This window comes from Calonectris borealis, chromosome 1 (genome assembly GCF_964195595.1).
Source record: "Calonectris borealis chromosome 1, bCalBor7.hap1.2, whole genome shotgun sequence".
In the NCBI taxonomy this organism is placed as follows: domain Eukaryota; kingdom Metazoa; phylum Chordata; class Aves; order Procellariiformes; family Procellariidae; genus Calonectris; species Calonectris borealis.
Genome location: NC_134312.1, coordinates 90,000,316 through 90,021,274, shown reverse-complemented (window position 1 = coordinate 90,021,274; position 20,959 = coordinate 90,000,316). Strand labels below are relative to the sequence as shown.

At 37.7% G+C, this 20,959-nt stretch overlaps 1 protein-coding gene across 1 annotated transcript in view; it reads left to right on the top strand.

Moving 5' to 3' along the window:
* The window catches only part of SLC22A15 (solute carrier family 22 member 15), a 35,810-nt gene extending 16,348 nt beyond the window's left edge, over window positions 1–19,462 (top strand). Inside the window, exons 3-12 of the mRNA XM_075166663.1 lie at window positions 2,359–2,491; window positions 3,521–3,685; window positions 4,745–4,874; window positions 6,645–6,860; window positions 8,190–8,330; window positions 9,140–9,225; window positions 11,313–11,433; window positions 12,386–12,458; window positions 15,803–15,991; window positions 19,126–19,462. Of these exons, the coding sequence (XP_075022764.1) occupies window positions 2,359–2,491; window positions 3,521–3,685; window positions 4,745–4,874; window positions 6,645–6,860; window positions 8,190–8,330; window positions 9,140–9,225; window positions 11,313–11,433; window positions 12,386–12,458; window positions 15,803–15,991; window positions 19,126–19,212 (1,341 nt within the window). The 3' untranslated portion in view covers window positions 19,213–19,462. The remainder of the gene's footprint in view (window positions 1–2,358; window positions 2,492–3,520; window positions 3,686–4,744; window positions 4,875–6,644; window positions 6,861–8,189; window positions 8,331–9,139; window positions 9,226–11,312; window positions 11,434–12,385; window positions 12,459–15,802; window positions 15,992–19,125) is intronic.
* The last annotated feature ends 1,497 nt before the right edge of the window (window positions 19,463–20,959 follow it).

Here is a 20,959-nt window from a genome sequence, read left to right as displayed (position 1 = left end):
ACAAGACCTGAATTTAGAGCTATACAGTTGAGTCAAGTGTAGTACCACTTGATAATTCATGGCTATTGTCCAGAGGCATTAATGCTATCTGAATTAGTCTTGTAAAGCACTTAACTTTATTGGTTATGAGCATATTAATAAAAACTGCCAGCTTTGGAATAGTACCAAGCAGTTGTGTACAACAGGCATTGCTTCTTATTCTGGTAATAAAGAAGATACGAGTACTTATGCCTCTATTTAAATTGAAATCCTAACGAATGGTGGATTTTTTTTAAGCATTATTTAAAGCCCAGTAAGGTTTTCAAACTTTCTCTGGGCTTTTTCTTTTTTGCTTTTAATTTAACCAGGAATCTTTTATTCTCTTAAACTTGACAAGTCAGACATGTTTGTAGAACCTAGCAGTGTTTTAGGACATAAATTTTATAAAGATTCATATGCATTTTAGTTGCATAGGTAAGAAATGCAGGTAAAGAACGAAGTTTACTTCAAAAATACAAAATTAAAAAAAAATCGCAAGGCAACTTGTGTATATTCTGCTTTGAAGTTCTTTAACATACTTCTCAGTAGAGGCCCATGTGTATAAAATCTTGTTGTGTCACCTGTTTCTCACTGTTAAAATACAGTTTCTTCAAAATTTGTTAGCTAAATGTGTGGTATATTTGGAAGTTGAGTTATGTGCTAAATACAAAGATTTTAGTGATATCACACTTATTTGGGGAACATCTATCACTATCTAATTTCATTACTGATGTGTAAAGAAGCTTTTTCTACATTTGAGGAGGATGTTTTTCATGCTTATCTTGTGGTATCACTTACTAATAACATGACCATTGCAAATTTAAACTGAAAAATATTCTGATGTAAAAAACTTGACTTATAAATATTGGGCATATATCTGTAACATGCTTTATGTAGAAAAAAGCCTTGAGCCCTTTAAAGGGCTTCTTAGTTGTTGAGATTAATTTGCAGAACAAATTCTGCTTCACAACCAAATTATCCCATAATCCCTGAATGATTCAGAAAGCATCTAATGTCACTGAGTTTCAGTGTTGGCAGCTTTTTTAATTTTTATACCAAAAGTTAGGGCATGATTCTTGTAGGTCTTATAAAACAAACTGACCATGTTATTTCAAGATAAAATTAATCTCATATGCTATTATTATACAAATGTATTTTTCTGGGAATTGTTTTTAGATTCTAGAGAAGCTTCAAAAGCTGATTTGTGGTCACATGGACCACAAAATTGAATTTTGTCAGTCTTGACAGTTTATGGGCACATTACCTATCATATCAGTAAACACCTCACCATTAAAGTGACAATTCAAAATGAAGCATATACTGAGAGTAAACAAGTTATTTTCTTGGAGCTTCTGAATGATTTTGTTTTGTTAGCTCCCTAATCTTGGTGTGGTTTAATTGCATGGCTCTGTTCTCATGATGAGGTAGTTTATAAGTGAGCTTTGAAATAATATAAGCTTTGCTAGAAAGGATATCTAATGGGGTTTTGGTAGAGGAAGAGAAGGTTATGGGGAGAAGATTAGAGTGTTATTGCAGGGATAATGACATAATCACGAGCTTACCAGCAGAGGAGAAAAGTTAGATGTCACTAAGAGGAAACATTATCTCAAGATGCAAGAGGAGTAGAAACAGAAAAGAACACTAGATGTGGAAATAACTTTTGAACAGTAAGAGCATGGCATATTTTCATTCTATAGTTTTATGAGAGAAAGAATTTCCTGTCAGGTTCAACCTGTAAGAATCAAATATATGAAGATCAGGTTTGTATTTGGAATTTATAAGAATTGGAAATGACACAAAGTAGCCTGTAAAAATGATGAGTATTTGCAATACCAGAAAACCTGTCTAATGCTACCAAAGTGTTTCTCAGCGACAAGACAGTTCATAAGGAGGAGCGTATGCAGGATTATCTTTGGACATAAACCACAATTTTTATTTTTGTGCAGTATGCCTACACACTGCAGTGACATATGTCAAGAGGTAGGACTGAGTCTATTTACGCTAACAGATTTATGTAAGAAAAGGCAATAAAAGGGAGAATGGGAGAAGGCTGCAAAAATTACAATAGTCTGTGAGGGATCTGTCCCTTATTTCAGAATCAAAGACTGCACATGATTTGGGGGAACGGTGCAATTGGTTAGTACTGCCCGGTGAGTCTGGGGGACAGCAGTTGTGTTTTGGTGACTATCTGATGACTGACTGAATGGGATGCTTAGGAGATTTATGCGAAGTTTGATCTTCCGTAAAGTACGCATCACCCCCCTCCAACTATTAGCTGTTGGTGAACTGCTTGGATTCTGGTTAATTCTCCTTTTTTCTTTTTCCCCTCCCTCCATTCAGTGGTTTTTAATTGGCAACACATCGTACAAAGTCAGTGCTGCCAGTTCTTTCTACTTCAGTGGTGTGTTTGTTGGAGCAATCTCCTTTGGCCAGCTCTCAGATCGCTTCGGGAGGAAGAAAGTCTATCTCACAGGTAACCACTGCCACCTAAAAAAATGAATGAAGTGGAAGTGTCATGTCTCTGAAGATCAGTAACAAGAGCCCAGTTTCTGCTGAGAGCTTGATACGCTGCAGTGAATAATGTGCTGTGATTTTTTTTTTTTTTTCCTGTGTCCTTCCAGTATACTTCAGAAATATAAATAGGGGCAAGAAATTAATATTTGACTGTTCAATCAAGGTGCTCTGGATTTAGGAATCATACCATAAGGGCTTACACTCATGCATGTCATGCTCATGGGATCTCCACAGGTTGCAATTAATATTTCTAGTAATTTGGTACATGTTATTTCTTACATGTATAACCTGCTAGAAATTTGTTGCACCTTTTATATCCTGTCTGCATGGTTTAATTTTTATATATTTGTGATCCTTATTGTGTTTTAAAGCCCGTAAGCTTTGTTTACTGTCCCCAGATCAAACAGCATTTGGAACTTCATATTTTGTGTACATATTTATAAAGTTGTGTGTCAATGGATGAGCACGTAGAATTAAAAAAGGGATTTTTTTATTTTAAAGGACAACCTCACTCAAAGCAGATAAAGGTGGGCCTGCTATGCAGTGTAAACTCCCTGCGTACTGTCCCCTGGTAACGTTTCCGTTTCTCTTCTCTAGTTTGTATGGACTACTTTCCAAGAATGAGGGGAGATATTTGGTCATATTTAATCTTGGCTTCTGTATGGACATAAATATCAAGCCATCTTAACTGGAGCCAGACAGTAGTTCTGAGTATGTGAAAATATTCTCTGCTGTGAACTGAATTTGAAGATTTAGTACTGCAAATTATGTATCAGAACCCACTCCTTTTGTGTTCCCCCCCTTTTATGATACTGACTTTAGGTACTTAAATATCTGCCCAAACCTGTGGTATGTAGCAGTGTGTTGTAGTCGTTGACTGTGATTGCTTAGGACAGATGCCACTGAACATCAAGTAAATATACTGATAAATGCTTCTGTTTTTCTTTAGGTACTTTTCTGAAATGAAACCTTTTGCCTTGTTTTCCAGGTTTTGCCCTGGACATCTTGTTTGCCATTGCAAATGGATTCTCACCCTCATATGAATTCTTTGCCATCTCTCGCTTCTTGGTAGGGATGATGAATGGTGGGATGTCACTGGTGGCCTTTGTTCTACTGAATGAGTGTGTGGGTACTGCCTACTGGGCATTAGCAGGTAAAGTTTGAGTGTCAGTGTCTTTATTGTCAGAATCTATAGATTTCAGTCTCGCACATCACTTGAGACACACCAAAGCTAACACCATAGCAGTTGTGAATTTAACGCTGCTTGAGGATCTGTGTGACCACAGTCTTTGAGCCCTGCTTTGTTTAATATGAACCTTAGACAAGCACAGTAGATGACTTGGGGCCATTCAGATTTCTGCATCACTCAGGTTGACAAAGGTCCAGTTGAAACATCCTCTGTGAATGTTACACAGCTAAATGCTCATCCAGGTTTCGTGATAGCAGAGCTCTATCCTTCAGAATTTTGGACTATGCTAAATAGAGCTTAGTGTTTGTATGCTAAATATCAATTCTTTCATTCCTGGCAGTTCTCAAAAAGAAATCAAGTGTGTTTTTATATAATGGGAAGATGAGACAACTATTGCTCGTATGTTTAAAAAAAAAAAAGAGGAAAAAAAAAAAAAGTTGTCCCATGTGGTAATCAACCTTAGAACTTAAAACAAAAGATGCAGACACCCTTAACTGTCTTGGTTGCTAGTGTTGAAACTGTCCTTCAGATATGATGTGTATAAATTGTACCGTTACAACTCTGAGGCCTGACTTACCCAGTCTGTGACAAGTGCCAAAGAAGTGCTATGCTGAGACTGTTTTAAAACAGGATATCTTACAAATCATGAGAGCTACAAATGAATACTATATATTCCTAAAAATACCAGTTTTCCAATGGTTTGTAGTATTTATTTTGACACATAGAAAGCTGAAACATACTTATATTTGGAATTACAAGACTTAATTGTTTATGGGGCTTTGTTGGGTGAGGAGGATGTAGAATGGTGCTTTTTGGTTTTGTATTGATCTTTGCAATTAGATGTAATACTTCTGCCCTGCGTAGGTGAAGGACAGAATATTCTTTCGTCAAATAGCTGTGGTTTTGCTTGTATTGCTGAGTGAATTTTTCGTAATGAAGTTAGTTTCTGTCTGATCCCCTGTGTTGAGAGTTAATAATGTTCCTTAAAGGAGTGATAATGTTTTGTTTTTAATTGTATATTAGGATCTATTGGTGGCTTGTTCTTTGCTGTGGGAATTGCCCAATATGCTTTATTAGGCTACTTCATTCGTTCCTGGAGAGCTCTGGCTGTTGTGGTTAACCTGGAAGGAACAGTCGTCTTTCTTCTCTCTCTGTAAGTTATTTTTCAAATAGAGTTTCATCAAGAAAGATGTCAAAAATAAGAAAAGAAAAAAAATCCAAAACCAACCAAACAAAAAAAACAACTAACAAACAAAACAACTAAGTCAAGGTGCTTTTCTAGGATGGTATGAAATAGTGTAACTAAGGTATTTCTCTCAACCTCTACCACCGCATGTTCTGTGCTTTCTTTAAATAGCAGTGTTGCGGTATTTCAAAATGTAAGTGTACATTGTATTGTATATGCATTGTTACTGTAGATGGGAACAGTCTTTAGAGTGGTCTAGAAGCACATCCTATTCTTTAACGGGTATATGTAGATGATCTGAACTGTTGTCTGGTATGCTACAAGACACTATATATACGTGTTAAAAGATACACAAATGTGTTTGTGCTTATGTGATAACACGATGTTTCTCTTATAATTGTGCTTACACAGAAGGAACAGCATCAAAATTGCTTGCGCATACAGTCTTAAAGGTGACACGCAAAAGAAAAAATAGGCAGCTTCCTTTTATTTTTCAAATGTGTTTAGGAAAGAATAGGAAGAAGGCTTCTTTATTAAGATAGTAGGGCTTTGGTGTTTGTGGACTTCAGCACTGAAAGCTACATAATGCAGTGTGCTGCTCTTTTCTTATATATTTCTGACAGCAAAATCTCAGTAACTGAAAGAATAACTTTAGCTGCTGTTTAAACTTAAGGCTTTTTTCCTTCCAACATCTATTCAGTAACTAACTTTTTGAATAAAGCTCGTTGCTAAAGAGTCAACATACCCTTTCAAAGGAAGCATCAGAACTCGAGGAGAGGTCTTAAAGGCTGTTCATGAGGTAAAAAGTAGAGACAACACTTCTGATATTTCAAAACTTAAAGTGGTGTTTGGGGCGTCTGGAAAAAAATTTTAACTTTCAGATTGATATGTGCAATTTTTTGAAGTGTTTTATGCTTGGGATTTCAGAGCTGTGCTCAGCGGCCTGTCTTACTGTAATAAAGGATTTTTTAATTCCAAATTTCACACTGCCTGCCTCCCACATTGCATAAAAATTACTCTGCGCAGAAAATGCTATCGGATTTTTTTATCATGGGGAAGAAAAGCTTTCTAAGAAGAGCTTTCTAAGCTCTTTTCTTTTATAAAACCACAGAATCACTTTCCTTTAAATTTAAAGGAAAAATGTCACTTCTGGTCAGAGGCAAAAATCTTAAAAAGCTTCTGGCGAAAGACTAAAGTTTAAATTAGTTTTGGGAATCTGAAGGTAATAGAAGAAGATTAGTTTTGTAGGCTATGTTGGAATTATAGACCTATCAAGTGAACAGTGCACATGGGGAGCAAGAGCATGACCTTTGCACAGCCTCTGCCTTCCTGTCTACAGGAGAGAATTTGGGAAAAGTTGGAAAATGAGGAACAGAAGACAACTAGTTAATGTTACAAAAACATCCTGTGGTTACTTGTAATGTGCTGCCTCTTTAATTCTGAATTCTCCTAAGAGAGAGTCCTAATGATACTGTACTTTGTAGTATTGTGTGTATATGTGTGTATATATGTATATACTCAACATAATTTCTTGGTATCTGAACTACATATGATTTATATTCCCATTACTTTCAATATGCTTTGTCTCTGTTTCAATAAGTGAATTCTATACCTGAAGGATTGTTTGAAAAATTCTTTATAATACTGAAACGTATTTCAGTCTTACTTCTGTAGACAAGTCCAGCCTTGTAGAAGAGAAAAGCCCTAAAGATGTCTGTGTATGTATGTGTGTTTCAGATTCATTCCAGAGTCCCCTCGCTGGCTCTATTCACAAGGCCGGCTGAATGAAGCAGAAGATGCCCTCTACCTCATTGCAAAGAGGAACCGCAAGCAGAAGTGCACTTTTTCATTAAAACTCCCAGCAGAGAGGAGCTCCAGAGAGGCTGGCAGCTTCTTGGATCTGTTCCGATATAAGATTCTCTTGGGACGCACCTTGATCATGATGTTTACCTGGTACTTGAAATACTTTGTAGGCCCAGCTGTGCTACTGTTGCCTCTTAAGTCTTTGAGAGAACATGTTGCTGAGAATTGGCTTATCCTGCAATTGTACGTAGTCTCAGCCTGTATTATTAGGGAGACTGTACCTAAAAAGGATCCTTGTATTATAGTATTTCCTTAGTGCATTTCTAACATGAAGCCATTTTTACAATCTAGTTCTGAGGTATTTTATCTTTGCATTTCTGTCATGCTTTTTGAGACTCAAAATAGTTGAGAACTCTCTCTTCCTTTCTGACCCTCAAAGGCTGCTGAGATTAGTTATGCTGTCCTCCTCTTTGGCCCAGTGCTATGTGTCAGTACTTTAAATCACACAGATTATTCTTTGTTTTGTGTGTAAGGAGCCCATTAGCAGGTGGTGGCCTACTGTGTCTAATGAATGTTTCTTTTCTTAAGAGAAAGTGCTGCCAGTGCTAGCAGTTGCTGTAGTAAGGAGCAGGAACCCATGATGGAAACGGGGAGCAGGAACTACCGCTAGTCACTAGCAGAAACTTAACTCTCCAAAAAGTGCCTATTTTGTTTCAGGTGGCTCTGCTAGCCCTGAGGTCTTTTGCTGCCACTTTGAAATAAACCTTATGTATGACATGATATGCGAGTCCTCTGGCACTACTGTTCATACAGTTGCTTTTATAATGGATATATTTGGGAAAGATGTATTGATTAAGAAAAAACCAAATGACGTTACATTGTCAGCAGACAACACAGAGCTATTTTCCTGTTGCTTTTCCAAATGCTTAATGCAGAATAGTTGATTTTTCTGTTCTTTAAATGAGAATGGCTGATTTCCTGCAAAATAAGTTAGTGACCTGTTCCTTTCCTCTGTAAAGACGACAGCCAGTCAGGGTTACAAAAGAAAAGTTAAAAATCAGAATTGGAGAGTGAATAAAACTGGACTAGGGTGTAGAAATTAAAAGAAGGCAGAAGTGTCATCCAAACTGTTTGAGAAGAAGTTTACAAAGTATGGACTAAAGTGAAATCTGATAAAAACAGAAAGGACAAAGACATAATTTCTCAAGTCAAATAATATAATCATGATTGTGTTTTATCTTTATTCTGGTTTATGCACATTCTTCTTAAGTGTAGTCTTAAGTTTAACTGAGTAATAAGTCAGGAATTGGGTCTGTGCAGAGACAAAAGTTTCTTTACCTAGAAAGCATCGTACACTTGCAGAGAAACGTTTTAGACCTATCTTCTGAAACACTAAATATAGTTTATAGTGTATTGTGCCAGACCAGTGCTTTGATTTGGCAGGCAGCTCTGATTTTACTCTTTTTCTGTCTTTTGCAGGTTTGTGTGCAGCTTGGTTTACTATGGTCTTACACTTAATGTGGGTGACTTAGGTGGAAGTATTTATGCCAATTTAGCCCTTTCAGGTTTGATAGAAATCCCAGCATACCCAATCTGTATTTACTTGATTAACCAAAAATGGTAAGTATGAAATTTATTAATGCATTCAGGGTTTTGTTTTGTTACAGTTTTTCTCAAAGATAGGTTTCCTGTATACTGCATCTCCTAGCTTATATCTGTTGTGTGGGGCTTCCTGCTTCATTATATTCTCCTGGGAAATGCATTTTTATTTGAAAGTGCCATTGATATATCTTTATTTCGAATAACAACAGTTTAACTTGTTCTCAGTAGCTCACTTATTAATGAGCCATCTAAATTTGGCTCAGAGGTGAGGCTGATCTCCTGTATCAGTCGAACCTAGCTGTGCTGACTCCATGCTAACACAAGGTGGCATTCTTCCCACCTCTGTCCTGTAATCCCCGTTCTCACTGTTATGTCAAAGCTATTGCAACTAAACTCAACCGAAGCTGTGATGTGGTTTCGTGTAATAGCTGCTGTGTGCACTAGCGTTGAGCAGAGCTGTGGATTCAGATATTTAGCTGTTTTCCTGAGCCATGATACTCTGGACAATGTCTTTCACTTTTTGTAGAATGCACCTCCCAATCTCTTCTCTACATGTCTCGTGAGGAGTTTTAGAAATGCGCACACACAGCGCGAAGCAAATCAAAATCCTAGAAATTGTCAGCCACTGCATAAAGACTTCTTGATGTTCATTTTGTTAAGAGTGCAGTAGAAACTTGTTTAAAAACAGTGTGAGAGGAAGTGTTTGTGAGAGAGGGCATTCAGAATTTCCAACTGCAAATAAAGAGGCAATGTGAATTTAGAGGACTCATTGCTCTGCAAACTATAGATCTAATGCAGAATAAAGCTTTGTTATCCTTGCACATCAGGTTTGGTCGGAAGCGAACATTGAGTGCATTTCTGTTCCTGGGAGGATTGGCTTGTCTTATTGTCATGTTTCTTCCTAAAAAGAAAGGTAAATATTTCCTTTTGTTTCTGGAGTATGTGATAAGAACTTGTAAACACAGCATCCTACAGCCTAAGAATTTGATAGTTGCCAGTAGATTAGGCTCATGCCACACGTGAGTCTCAATTTTTGAAGCCAGAGAAGCTAACTCGCAAAAAGGATAAGCAGCAACCTTCCTAAGACCTTAAGGAAAGCTTGTTAGAAAGGCTTGGATTTGAACGTTTGTCTTTGGATTCTGCCCTTTACTTCTGATCACATCAGTTACTCCTTTCCAGTGTTTCTGACTTAATCCCAAAGAATGTTGTTTCTTGGGGTATCTCCATTAGCCAAATGATAAGTCAGTGTAAGTAGTACCCATGCAACTTATATGTATCTCTCGGAGTGAAAGACCAATGTCAAAAGATCCTAAGAACTGAATCTTGGGGCAAGTTTCCATCTTTTCCTCACTACTCTGTAATGTTCAAGACTGGTGTGATTGTGGTATTAGTTATGTGGCCACATAACTTATAGTTCAGAGAGCATTCTGAAAATCTTCTGAAGCAAGGGGTCTTTAAGAAGTGTGAAATGAAATGTGTTTTTTATAAAGACACACTAATGTTCATTTCTTCATTTTCGGATGTTTTTCAAAATGATAGAAACAAAATTGCAGAGTGAGCAATTTTTCCTTTGAAAACTATGTACATAAATTCATCTCAGCTTGTAAGATTTGTTCATGTATAACATCTGTCATAAGTAGAGAAAATGCTTCAAACATTTGAAGCATGATTCAAAAAGATTAAACATTTATGATCAGAGTATGCATAAGTTGTTCTAGATGGCAATGAATCTAATAGGTAAAACTTTTTTAAAACGGGTGCAACTGAAGTTTCCAGAAGTATTCCAGATGCTAGAGGCCAGACACTGAGATATTCTGGTTAGGCTGGTACCAGTCATCAACTAGTGTTTGCATATCAGTCCAAGTATAGCATGTGAAAAGAAAGAGATTTTCCAGAGGTTAGAACTGCAAGACCGCAGGAAATCAGCTGTGTGCTGAACTGCTGAAGTCATCCAGGGGCAAAGTACCTTAGGAAGTGAAATAGCTAACTGGCCAGAAGCAAGCACCTGTCTCTACTGAGCATGGTTTGTTCAAAGCAGTAATGGCTTATGCTGTAGCCTTCCTTGGGAGGCATTTAATGCATGTTCTGATGTGCCTGGTATAAGCGAATAAGCACTGGCCATTCTGACAAAACTAAGCTGGATGAGATATTTGGTATAGTTCTTTACAGCACCTTCCTATCTTTTGTTTTTCTTCCAAAGTAATAATGTTAGAAGCAGGTTCCCATACTATGGAATTGACACTGAATAGGGCTATTCTTACTAAAAAACCTTGCGCACTTTTGAAAAATGTATCCATTATTCTTTTCTTCCACTTACCAACAGAACTAGTCTAGTATTTTATTAGTGGTAGACTCAGAAAATGTTGAGTTTTAGTTTCAGCTTTTACTATGTTTATGGGATTTTTATCTTACATTTCTGAAATTTGATGTTCTAGTAGAGCCTTAATGCAGATTTTTAATGCTTTAAAGATGTCACTTATTTTAACACTGAGGACAAGGAAAGGAAAACTGTTTTTCTTTTTTCTGTTATTGAACAATAGTTCCGTTCTGTAGTCTCTGGGACTGTTCAGCCATTTAACCCAGTCTTTTTCTATTGGATTATATTTAATAGAACGGAAACAATTTTGGCCTAGTAGCAAGTCTGCCATGAATTTAAAATTTACTTTTTCAGTGTGTTACATGGAGAATTTTCCTCTTTGTACGAATTTGATTACACGGATAAAGATAGTAAATCTATAGACACAGAATATAAATTATGTTGGATGATTTCTGCCATTGCTGCCTAAAAGAAGGCTCTTTGGATTCTCTTGAGTTTTGAGAGTTCTCTTGAAGTACAGATCACCTCTGACAAATACTGTCCTTTAGTAGAAAAACACTTGGCTGTCATAGCAGGTTCTTCAGTAGATTCCTTCTCACTCCATACTGTTGTATGATTGAAATGATTACAGAGATGTATTTGAGTGCTCGAAAGCCTTACAAGGGTCACATTTTCTCTATCAGATACTGGAGTGTTTGCAGTGGTGAATAGTCGCTCTCTGTCTTTGCTGGGGAAACTGACAATCAGTGCTGCATTTAACATTGTCTACATCTACACATCAGAACTTTATCCCACAGTGATCAGGTAACACAAGTTAATTTTAAGGTCTTCATTTTTCTGATTCTCTTACCTGATCACCTTTTACTTCTCTATTACTTTTTTCCTATTAACTATACCTTTTCATTTGAGATTTTCAGTTACATATAATGATTATCTGTAGTTTTATATGTTAAATTTCTTCCCTTATCCTCTTCTCACTTCATCTTCTCTCAAATTTGCGTGTTCTCTTCAGACTAACCATATTCTTTATATAACAGTAAAATAGTCCTTTGCCTGCTTGGTATGCTCACTGTCCTCTCTCCACTAATGAGGATAACAATAGTATTGCTGATATTTCTTTAATGAGTGATATCTGTAACTTCTTCAATGCTTTCTAAACTCTATTAAACACATACTTGCTTATTGGCAACACTGAAGATGACTGGTCAATAAGCTTTGTAAAAGTAACTTGATGCTTCATAAGCCATATGTAAGCAACAGTAAGGTTTCACTCACTAGAGGCAGAAGTACCCTGTGCTTGTGCTGACAGAGCATCTATCATATGGGTGCAATTTTTAATAGATATTTTAATTAGGTGTTATTGTTGATGATCAGCCACCAGTGAAGCTATACTGTGGTGTTTTTCATGGGTGGGCAAATCTGCTGATAAATAGGATTTGGATGAAGGACTTTAGCCAATGTTTCAGAGAGAGACAAGATGCATTAACTGAAATAGCGCTTTTTTTGCCTCTCTGTATGTGTATGTATGTTAGAATTCTGAAAGCGCAGGGGATTTTTGCTTTTCTTTAAGCACAAAGCATATGTTTTAATTCCTGGCTTGGGATGCTTTCAGTTACATTTGGCTTTTCTTTGCCGGTTAATGTGGTCAGGGTCATAACTGAAATTTTTCTTTTTTCCTTGCTCAATGGCACTTTTCAAAAGTCATAATTTCTCCTATGCAAATGTCACTGATTAATGATTTTTGTTTTCTCCTTAGGAATGTTGGAATGGGTGCCTGCTCCATGTTTTCCCGTGTTGGTGGAATCATTGCTCCTTTCGTCCCTTCATTGGTTTGTCTGAACTTCTCACTGTTATGTATATTTTTGTTTTGTGACTCTGATGTATCAGAGGCTTACAGAGGTGGGAATATTTTGGATAAATTATGTATATAAACTACTAAGATATGTAAATTGCGTGTCTTAACAGTATCGTGGTAGGCCAAAGGCATTGTGATATAGTCTGTGTGATTAGACAAAAACTCAATATTATTTAGTTCAGAAGGTGTTTCAGGCCTGTAAGAATTTTGGGGCTTAGCTAGTGGACTTTAGCAATATAGTAATTTCAAAATACCAAGATGGTGATACCCAATTTTAAACCCTAAGTGAGCAATAGCAAAAACCCCACATAGTTAAAAGATCTACTGCATCAAGATTAAAGCATATGGGTTCAATAACTTGTATTTCTGAGAATAAATTAGTTTTACCATTAGTGCACTTCATTGAACATCCATGGTTTATAATTATCAGCAAAATGGTTTATCTTTAGTGAATGAAGATGATGATGTGGAGACCTGATATACTGACAAGGTTTTTGAGCACAAACTTCACAACAGTCTGTCAAGGCAAAGAAAAATTCTGAAGAATGAAACATGGGGATGATACTGTTATTTTCCTCGATGTTCATAGTCTTACATGTATGCAGGTAAAAAAGCATGCCAATTTTTCCCGCAAACTGCAAGCGACAATTCCTTTAATGTGACAGATTTCACCTGGAATAACTTTCCTCTCTGCCATTTGCCATCTTGTTATGTCAGGCAGAGGGCTAGCAAAAGGGCAGACGAGCACGGTGAGGCTTTTAATCTGCAGAATGAAACATTGGGTAGGTGAGAGTACAAGCACCTCCAGGGTACAACAGGCAAAGCCAAGACTGGTGCAGGTCTCCCAGGTAGATTTAATAGGCAGCTTTTACGTAGCAGTTGGGGCATCCATTACGTTGTATCTAGCAGAGATTTGGCATTGCAGGAGACACAAATCTTGGATCATCATGTTTGAAGGGGTCCCATGAAAGTGAAAACAGCTCTGTTTAAATAACAAATGAACATTGATTTGAGGAAAGAATTAAGTATTTATGTGTTTGGGAATTTCTTCAACTATTTTAATGCGTTTTCAGTATCTTTTGTCTGGGGATCTTATAAAAAGGATGGGAATGGGAAAAGTTAATTGCTGAGATAAGACATGAAATGTTGCTCTTGTATTTGATCACAGCCTATTATTTTCTCAATTTAGAATTGCTCTTTAGTATACAGAGTGAGTTTTTGAAACAAACAGCTAGACTCTTGCCTTTTTCTAAATGAGCCTGCTTTACTGGTCGTCTGAAAGTGAATATACACATTTTGGAGCTATTTTGTAGATGACTTATATTTTTGCACACACTTTTGCCCCGTGTAGTTTTGCTTGTAACAAGCCATGTGAAAACAGGGACAGGCATCAAAGGAGGAGTATAAACATTGCTTAGGCTCTCAGGGGTGATGACAGGAAGGCCAAAGCTCAGTTGAAGCTAAAACTAGCAAGGAGCATAAATAGGGATTCCATCAGTGAAAGGAAATTTAGAGAAAACGTTTAGCCCGTGGTTGAATGGGATGGACATCCTATTGGTGGATGAGATGGAATAAGCTGAAAAACTTAACACTTTTGCTTTAGTCTTCATAGGCCAAGCCTGACCCTAAGACTGTGCATATCAGCACAGTTGAAGCAGAGGGCCAGCAAACAGTGGAGGAGCAATAGGTTCAAGAACACTTAAAGCTGAAAGCTTTCCATTCCATGGGATAAGATTCTCTAAGAGGTGGTGAAAGAGCTGGTTGTGATAGTAAGGCAAGCGTCCATCATCTGTGATAAACCATTGTTGTAGAGAAAGAACACTGATAACTGTGGGGAAAAAAGCTAATGCTATGTGTGTCTTTAAGATCAGAAAGTGGATCCAGGGAGTTACAGGCTGAGCAGCTCAAACTCAGTCTCTGGGAAGATCATGGGACATGACCTCTCAGAGTCTGTTTCTGAGCATGTGAAGGCCAGGAAGGTAATCAGGACCAGTGAACGTGGATTTACTAAGGATAATTCATTCTCATCCAGTTTGATTTGATAGCCCTTTCATCACAGAAAGTAATATGGATGAGGAAAGGGAGGAGAGCAGGAAAGGCTTTTCTAAGGCTTTTGACACTGTCCCACAGCATTCTTGTTTGGAAGCTGAGGAAGTGTGTCCTGGATGAAAGGAGTGTTAGATTTGAATGTTGCATGGACCACCAGGCTCAAAGGGATAGTGACAGGCTCAGTATGTGGTGGCTGGTGACAAATGGAAGATAAGACAGAATACATCCTCCTCATATTTTTAGAGGATGCAAAATGAGGAGGAGTGATTGACACACCAAATGGTAGATCTTGAATCCAGTGGAACCTTTAGGGCCAACAGAAATCCCATGAAGGCCACCAAGAAGAATAAAATTCTGTTTCTGGTGCGGACTAATTACATGGTCAGTTCAGGCTGGGAACCAACTGGCTGAGCAGCAGTCTTGCTGGAAGAGACCTGGGTACGACAATGGATGACAAGTTAAATGGGAGCTAGCAGTGTCCTCTCATCACAAACAGGCAAACTTCACACTGAGCTACATCAGACCCAATTCAGTATGTGGCCCACAGATTAAGTTCCCTCCCAGTTCTAGAAGGATGTTGAAAAATCTGGGGAGGGTCCAGTGGAAGGTAACTAAGATGGTCAGGGGCCTAAAGCACATGGCTTCAGATGAAAGCTTGAGGGAATATTGCATCTTTGATCTTCCCAGCAGCGTGGAACAGTTCAGCAGGGGTCAATGGCCACAAGTTTTGGCTTGGGGGTTAGATAGGAAATTTGGAAAATATTATTTTTGATGAGAGGCTTAATGCAGCCCTGGAACAGTCTACTCTGGAGGGGAATCTCCATCCTTGGAATTTTTTCAATACTTGGTTACACAAAGCTATGATTGACCTGATCTAGTGTTGGCTGTAGTTGTGCTTAGAGTAGGTTGTTGGCCTAGGTGGCCTCAAGAGATCTCTTCCAGCCAGCATGTCTGTGATTCTGTGGTATCTCTTCCCTACTACAGAGTGATGTTGCGTTTGTTAAAAAATACATATGTTATGGACAAGGATTGAGTATAAATTCAGCAGGCATTTCTTTTAAAGTCCATCCCAAAATCTGTGTGGATCTAATAGTATTGATAAGATACAATTGACAATATTGGTTAAAAAAAAAGCAGTAGGGTTGGTAACTTTTATGCTAAATATGAACACTTGCCAGATGGAACGGTTGTAAAGGTTAAGTACTTTAATATGCAGTATGAACTAGAGGGAACCAATCTCAACCTAACTCTCTCTGTTCTTTTTTCCAGAAATCTATACAGTGGTCCCTGCCTTACATTGTGTTTGGAGCAACTGGTCTTTTGTCTGGGCTCTTAAGTTTATTGTTGCCAGAGACTTTAAACAGCCCTTTGCTAGAAACTATCTCAGACCTGCAAGTATGCTCGTATTGGAGGCTGGGTGATGAAGCCATGTCATTGCAAGCCCTAGGTGGCTCACAGGTGTATTCATTTTTTTTCCTAGTACTTTTCTGTTGTGTTTATTTCAGCTGTCAGCTTGAATATGCCACTCTCAATAGATTAGGATAGTGATTCTTGGCCTGTGGAGGATAGGCCCCAAGGAGATACAGAAGATATAGTTTACCATCACATCTGAAATATTGTCTGGAAATGCAGGCTGAAACATAGCTGGGTTAATTTATCCCTTCAAGGCCAAAAGCTTACAATCTTTTCCTTTGGGATAAAGGACATGGTGGTGCCTCTCTAATCTCTACGATGGATTGTTGCAGCATGCTTCATGTAAAGCTGGCCATTGAAGTTTGAGAAGCCTTAGATGTAGAAAACAGAAGCCTGTTTGTGAAGGGCTGTTCTCAAAGGCAGCACACTGTACTTCTGCACTGACCTGCACTGGCTGTTCTGCAATGTCAGTTGTTAGGTCTATCCTAGAGAGTCTTTAAATGGGTTAAAGCTAGACTGACTTCTGAGATCTGTCCCACTGTTGATTCTGGGAAATGAGATTCATTGAAAATGTTGGAACTATAAAAGTCCGAGGCATAAGCATAAATAAATGTGGTAGCAGGATGTTTTTCCGTGAGGCTTCCTTGAATGTTGTTTTTTCATAGTACTTTATACTTCATTTTGTCAAACTCCTGGACACCTCTTGAGGTGTGTACATCTTCCACTCGTGTGGAGGTTTTTTGCATGGCTGCTCCTCTGTGAAGGGAGTGAGATTAGAGAGAAGTAGCTAGAGAGCTGGAAGTGGGTGTTTGAATTTGGGTAAGGTTTTGATGTTTAAATCCTGGTCCCAAAATTTTAAGTATCGATGGACTAATAAAAATTGAGTAAGTGGTCAGAAGACTTGAAGGGCAACTTATAACAAAAAACGTTAGTTGTCCAATTAGGCTGAGATGAGACTGGATCCTTATAACACTTTCTACTTTCATTTGATTAATTTTTGGTCAAGCAGTCTGAGATTTACAGGTAGTCATAAACTTATTTTCACAGAAATCAGGAGGCAGAGTAACATTTATTTCTAGAATGAGAACAGTTGCTTCCTTCAAAAGCTTCAACATGTTGCTTTGTTTACCAATTTTAGCTGTAATAATTCTTGACAGGACAGCACAATTTAGTGACAAAAGCACTCTTGAAGAAAGCTTAAAAGAGGCAGCCCTGTAACAATTAATTTTATACTTTAGCTACTTTACATGCACATTTTATAAACATTTTTAACCATACTGGATAATGTGTTATGGCACCACATTCTTGCTGGCTACACAAATCCATCATATGTTATTTTGGTAATTACATCATTATTACATCTTAACTGTGCAGATGGCTTACTAACAAAAAACAATTCTAGCAAACAGTGCAGGTGTTACAATTTAGAGGGGGGGAAAGTCATGTTTTTATTTTCCTTTCTAACCAAGTAAGGTCTGCATTGCTCTTTGGGGTGACAAGTATTGTCTGTCTATCAGTATTTGCACAACTTGGTTCACTTTTGTCAAGCAGTCTTCTCAGGTTTAAATCTTCCCTACCTGTACTTCTGCGGGCTTCTTAAAAATCCCAACCTGAACAGGATCCACAAAATTAAAAAAAAAAAAACCAAACAAAAAAAAAAAACAAAAAAAACCCAAACAAAACAAAACAAAAAAAAAAACAAAAAAAATTTGAGAACATTCTTCAGGAACACTTTTCCCTAGATGGATTAAAATTATTGAATCCAAATGAAAAAAAAGTTGTTGGTTTAGGCCTGAAGTATTCCTGTAACTTCAGTGAAGTTATCTGGAATGTCTGTGACGCATTAGGGGTTTCTTTTAAAGCTCACAAAGAAACCACTGATAAAATGGAAAACTGTTAAACATTAACCCTATCTGACAAGGCCATGGAGAGGTCTTACGAAGCTGCTCTAAGACAGACATAGAATTTATTTGGCATACTCTGAATTCCCCCTGTGGAATCCATTGTCCTTATGTACCACTTTCAGGATAACATGCATTCTGGTTGCCCAGAATGGAGGTTTTGTCCCTATTAACATACATGAATGTGATATTCAAGTTGGACAGCATCCAGTGATAGCCTGACTTTCCTCAAATAATTTTAGAAATCCAGAAAAAAGCATTACATGATTCCCTTTATATCTTCTGACAGGTCTCAGTGCTCAAACTGTTTGAAATTCCTCTGCAGTTAACGCACATTGCTGTAGCAAAACTCCTCTGAAGACAGATCTAAAGCTACAGATTTTGCTTGCATGGTACTGTCAGTCAGGAACATGATTTCCATTTCTCTATTTTTCACCCTCTCGCCCTTCTTTGCATATGACAAGGCAGGCAGAAGTGTTAGGATGGATGCAAGCATACTGGAAAAAAATCCTAAACACTCAAACTAGACGGAGTTTATACTAGCAAGAGAATTTTTTTCACTGGAATAATTTGTATCAGTTCCATGGAAAAATGCTACACTGGCCAAATAAAAACCAATTAGCTGTAATAGCTGACTTTAATTTGGGTATATGATATAAATTATGTTGTTAAAATGACTCTGGCTGGAGTAGGTATGCCTGTAATAGGGAATTTACTTTCTGAACATATGAAGTGGTAATGTTTTTTCCCTTTTCCGTAACACCTTTAGTTAGTATTGCAGGGGGATCTTTTTAATTAAACTTGCATAGGAAAATGCCCATGCTACGCATGGAGAAGTAATAATTCAGGATGGAGAAGCTTTTACCTAATCAAGTAATCTGTGTATTCTGAGCCTCTGTTTCCAGTAGCTCAAAGAGACCTTACACTTAAATTAAGAGAGCTGAGTAGATTATCACTTCAGAACCATTCTAGCCGGTCTCTCTTCTGCATGTATTCTCTAGTGTACTGATGGAGCAGAGAAAGTTCATCCATTAGAAGCCCATCTCTTTTAAAGAGATTTTGAAGAACTGAGGACACAAAGAAATCTTAGTTCACATAATGTCTTTTACATTAATTTTTAATATAGTTTACATTAAGTTTTAATATAGTAATTTGACCTGTCTTTTCTTACTTTTTCTCTACCAGCATTCCAACAGAGGTGTAATGGTTCATGCTTACGTATTTTGAGGTTGATTTAGTGGCTTCTGTACTAACCAATTACTTTGTTTTTGTTTCTAGTCTGGGGTCAAAGACAGCTCTGCGGGGAGTGGAAGTGAAGATGAGGAGTTTTATGATGCTGATGAAGAGACTCATATGATCAAGTAATGAAAAGAAGAAACACTGGCCTATTTTATGCCTTTTCTTACTTGTCCAGTCAGTCAAGCCGTAAGACGAATACTGGGGACCTCGCCTGTCAGGGAATGTAATTGGGCAAGTGCCTGTGTTTTTCCTGACTAGGAGAGGAGTTTGAGTACTGTTCAGACTAATTACACCACTGATGCTCTCCATATGAGACAGCCGTTCAAATTCTTGTGGTTCAGAATGACAGTGCATGGACTGCATTTGAAGCCAGGTGAGACAGCAAGGGTGGGATCATGTATTTCTGAAGCCTAGGAAATTACCTAGGCTTAGACAGATTTGGACAGATCATCAATGCACATGTTTGTATTTTATTTTCAAGGTGGTTGATTTTGATTCAGTATAAATTGATAAACTTGAAAACATCCACGTTTTTTTTTCCTGTAAAGTGGTCACAGAATGTGCTCTGTGCTACTCCAATGGGAACAAATTCCTGAAATTGTATGTTAAAATGGCTTCTGCATATTGAATAGGGGAGAGGCAACTATGAACGTAAGGTTTCTCTCTCTGCACACAGACACTTGTATAGAGTTACAGGGTGCAGCTGGTTAGTCATGAGCTGTGCATTAACTTAATGATAATGGAAGGCCAGGCGGGAGGACTACAGAAAAGAGCAACCGTAAAGCCTGCAGACATAAAGGACATTACTGAATTTTTTTCCTTCTTTTCATCCACCAAGCATTTTCTTGGGCTGTCTTATGCATACATTGGCCACATGTTCACCACATCTCAACCCTGCTGTTTATAGCTTTGCCTACTTTTACCTTGTCCTCACTTTGCCATAAATATTGAAGCTCAGCAACTTCTCAGTGCAGTGAAATAATTCTGTGCAGGATGTAATTTCACAGGTGGGACATAGGTGAGATATTTATCACATACTGTGTGTGTGAGGTGTATGTTAGAAAATATAGCTCATTTTTGTGGACCTATCTGTGTCTTTATTTCTGGAAGAAACTTAACTCTGAAGTGGTAAGAGGAACTATGGGTTGCTGTTACATTTTGGGGATTATTGCCAGGAAGTTGCTAGTATTTATTTAAAATTCTTGTGTGTAGATAAAGTTCTCATTTTTTTTTTTTTAAAAAAAAAAAAGGCAAACCTCTTTGAGACAGCTTTTGGTTACTTGATGTTGTTTCTTAACCAGGTGCTTGCTCAAGCATTTGGTTACTTGACCTTGTTGAGGAAGACTTCACTCTCCTGTTTACACTAAACTTTCTGTAAGTGGTTCATTAGAGGGATATGGAATCTTGAAATATGAAACATGAACATGTGAAATATTCCAACTACAAAGATGAGGCCTTACAAGGATTCCGTTTTCTTGATTACATTGCCATCTTCATCCTCTAACCTGTGGCTTTCTATTTATTAAGATTGATTTCCATAAGACGTTTGTTAGCCTTTATACTTGGAGTTCCTAGCAAAGTGCCACACAATGGCAACAAGTATATTGTCAGGCTCGCTAGCCATTTTTGTGGATGTTAGACTAAAAAAACTGGATTAAAAAAAAAAAATCAAGAAGCTGACTGCTGAATATTTTCTGGTTAAACTGGGAAGCTCCTTTACTCTGAAAGGAAGTGAAAGTAAACAGCATCTGAAGTTTGCAGCTAGCTGCTTGAACTTCATTTACTGGGAACTGTAACACTGAGCAAAGTGCAACTACCCTGGTTGGTGCAGAGGGTAGCCCAGAGACTGCAGATTCACGTATGCAGTACTCCC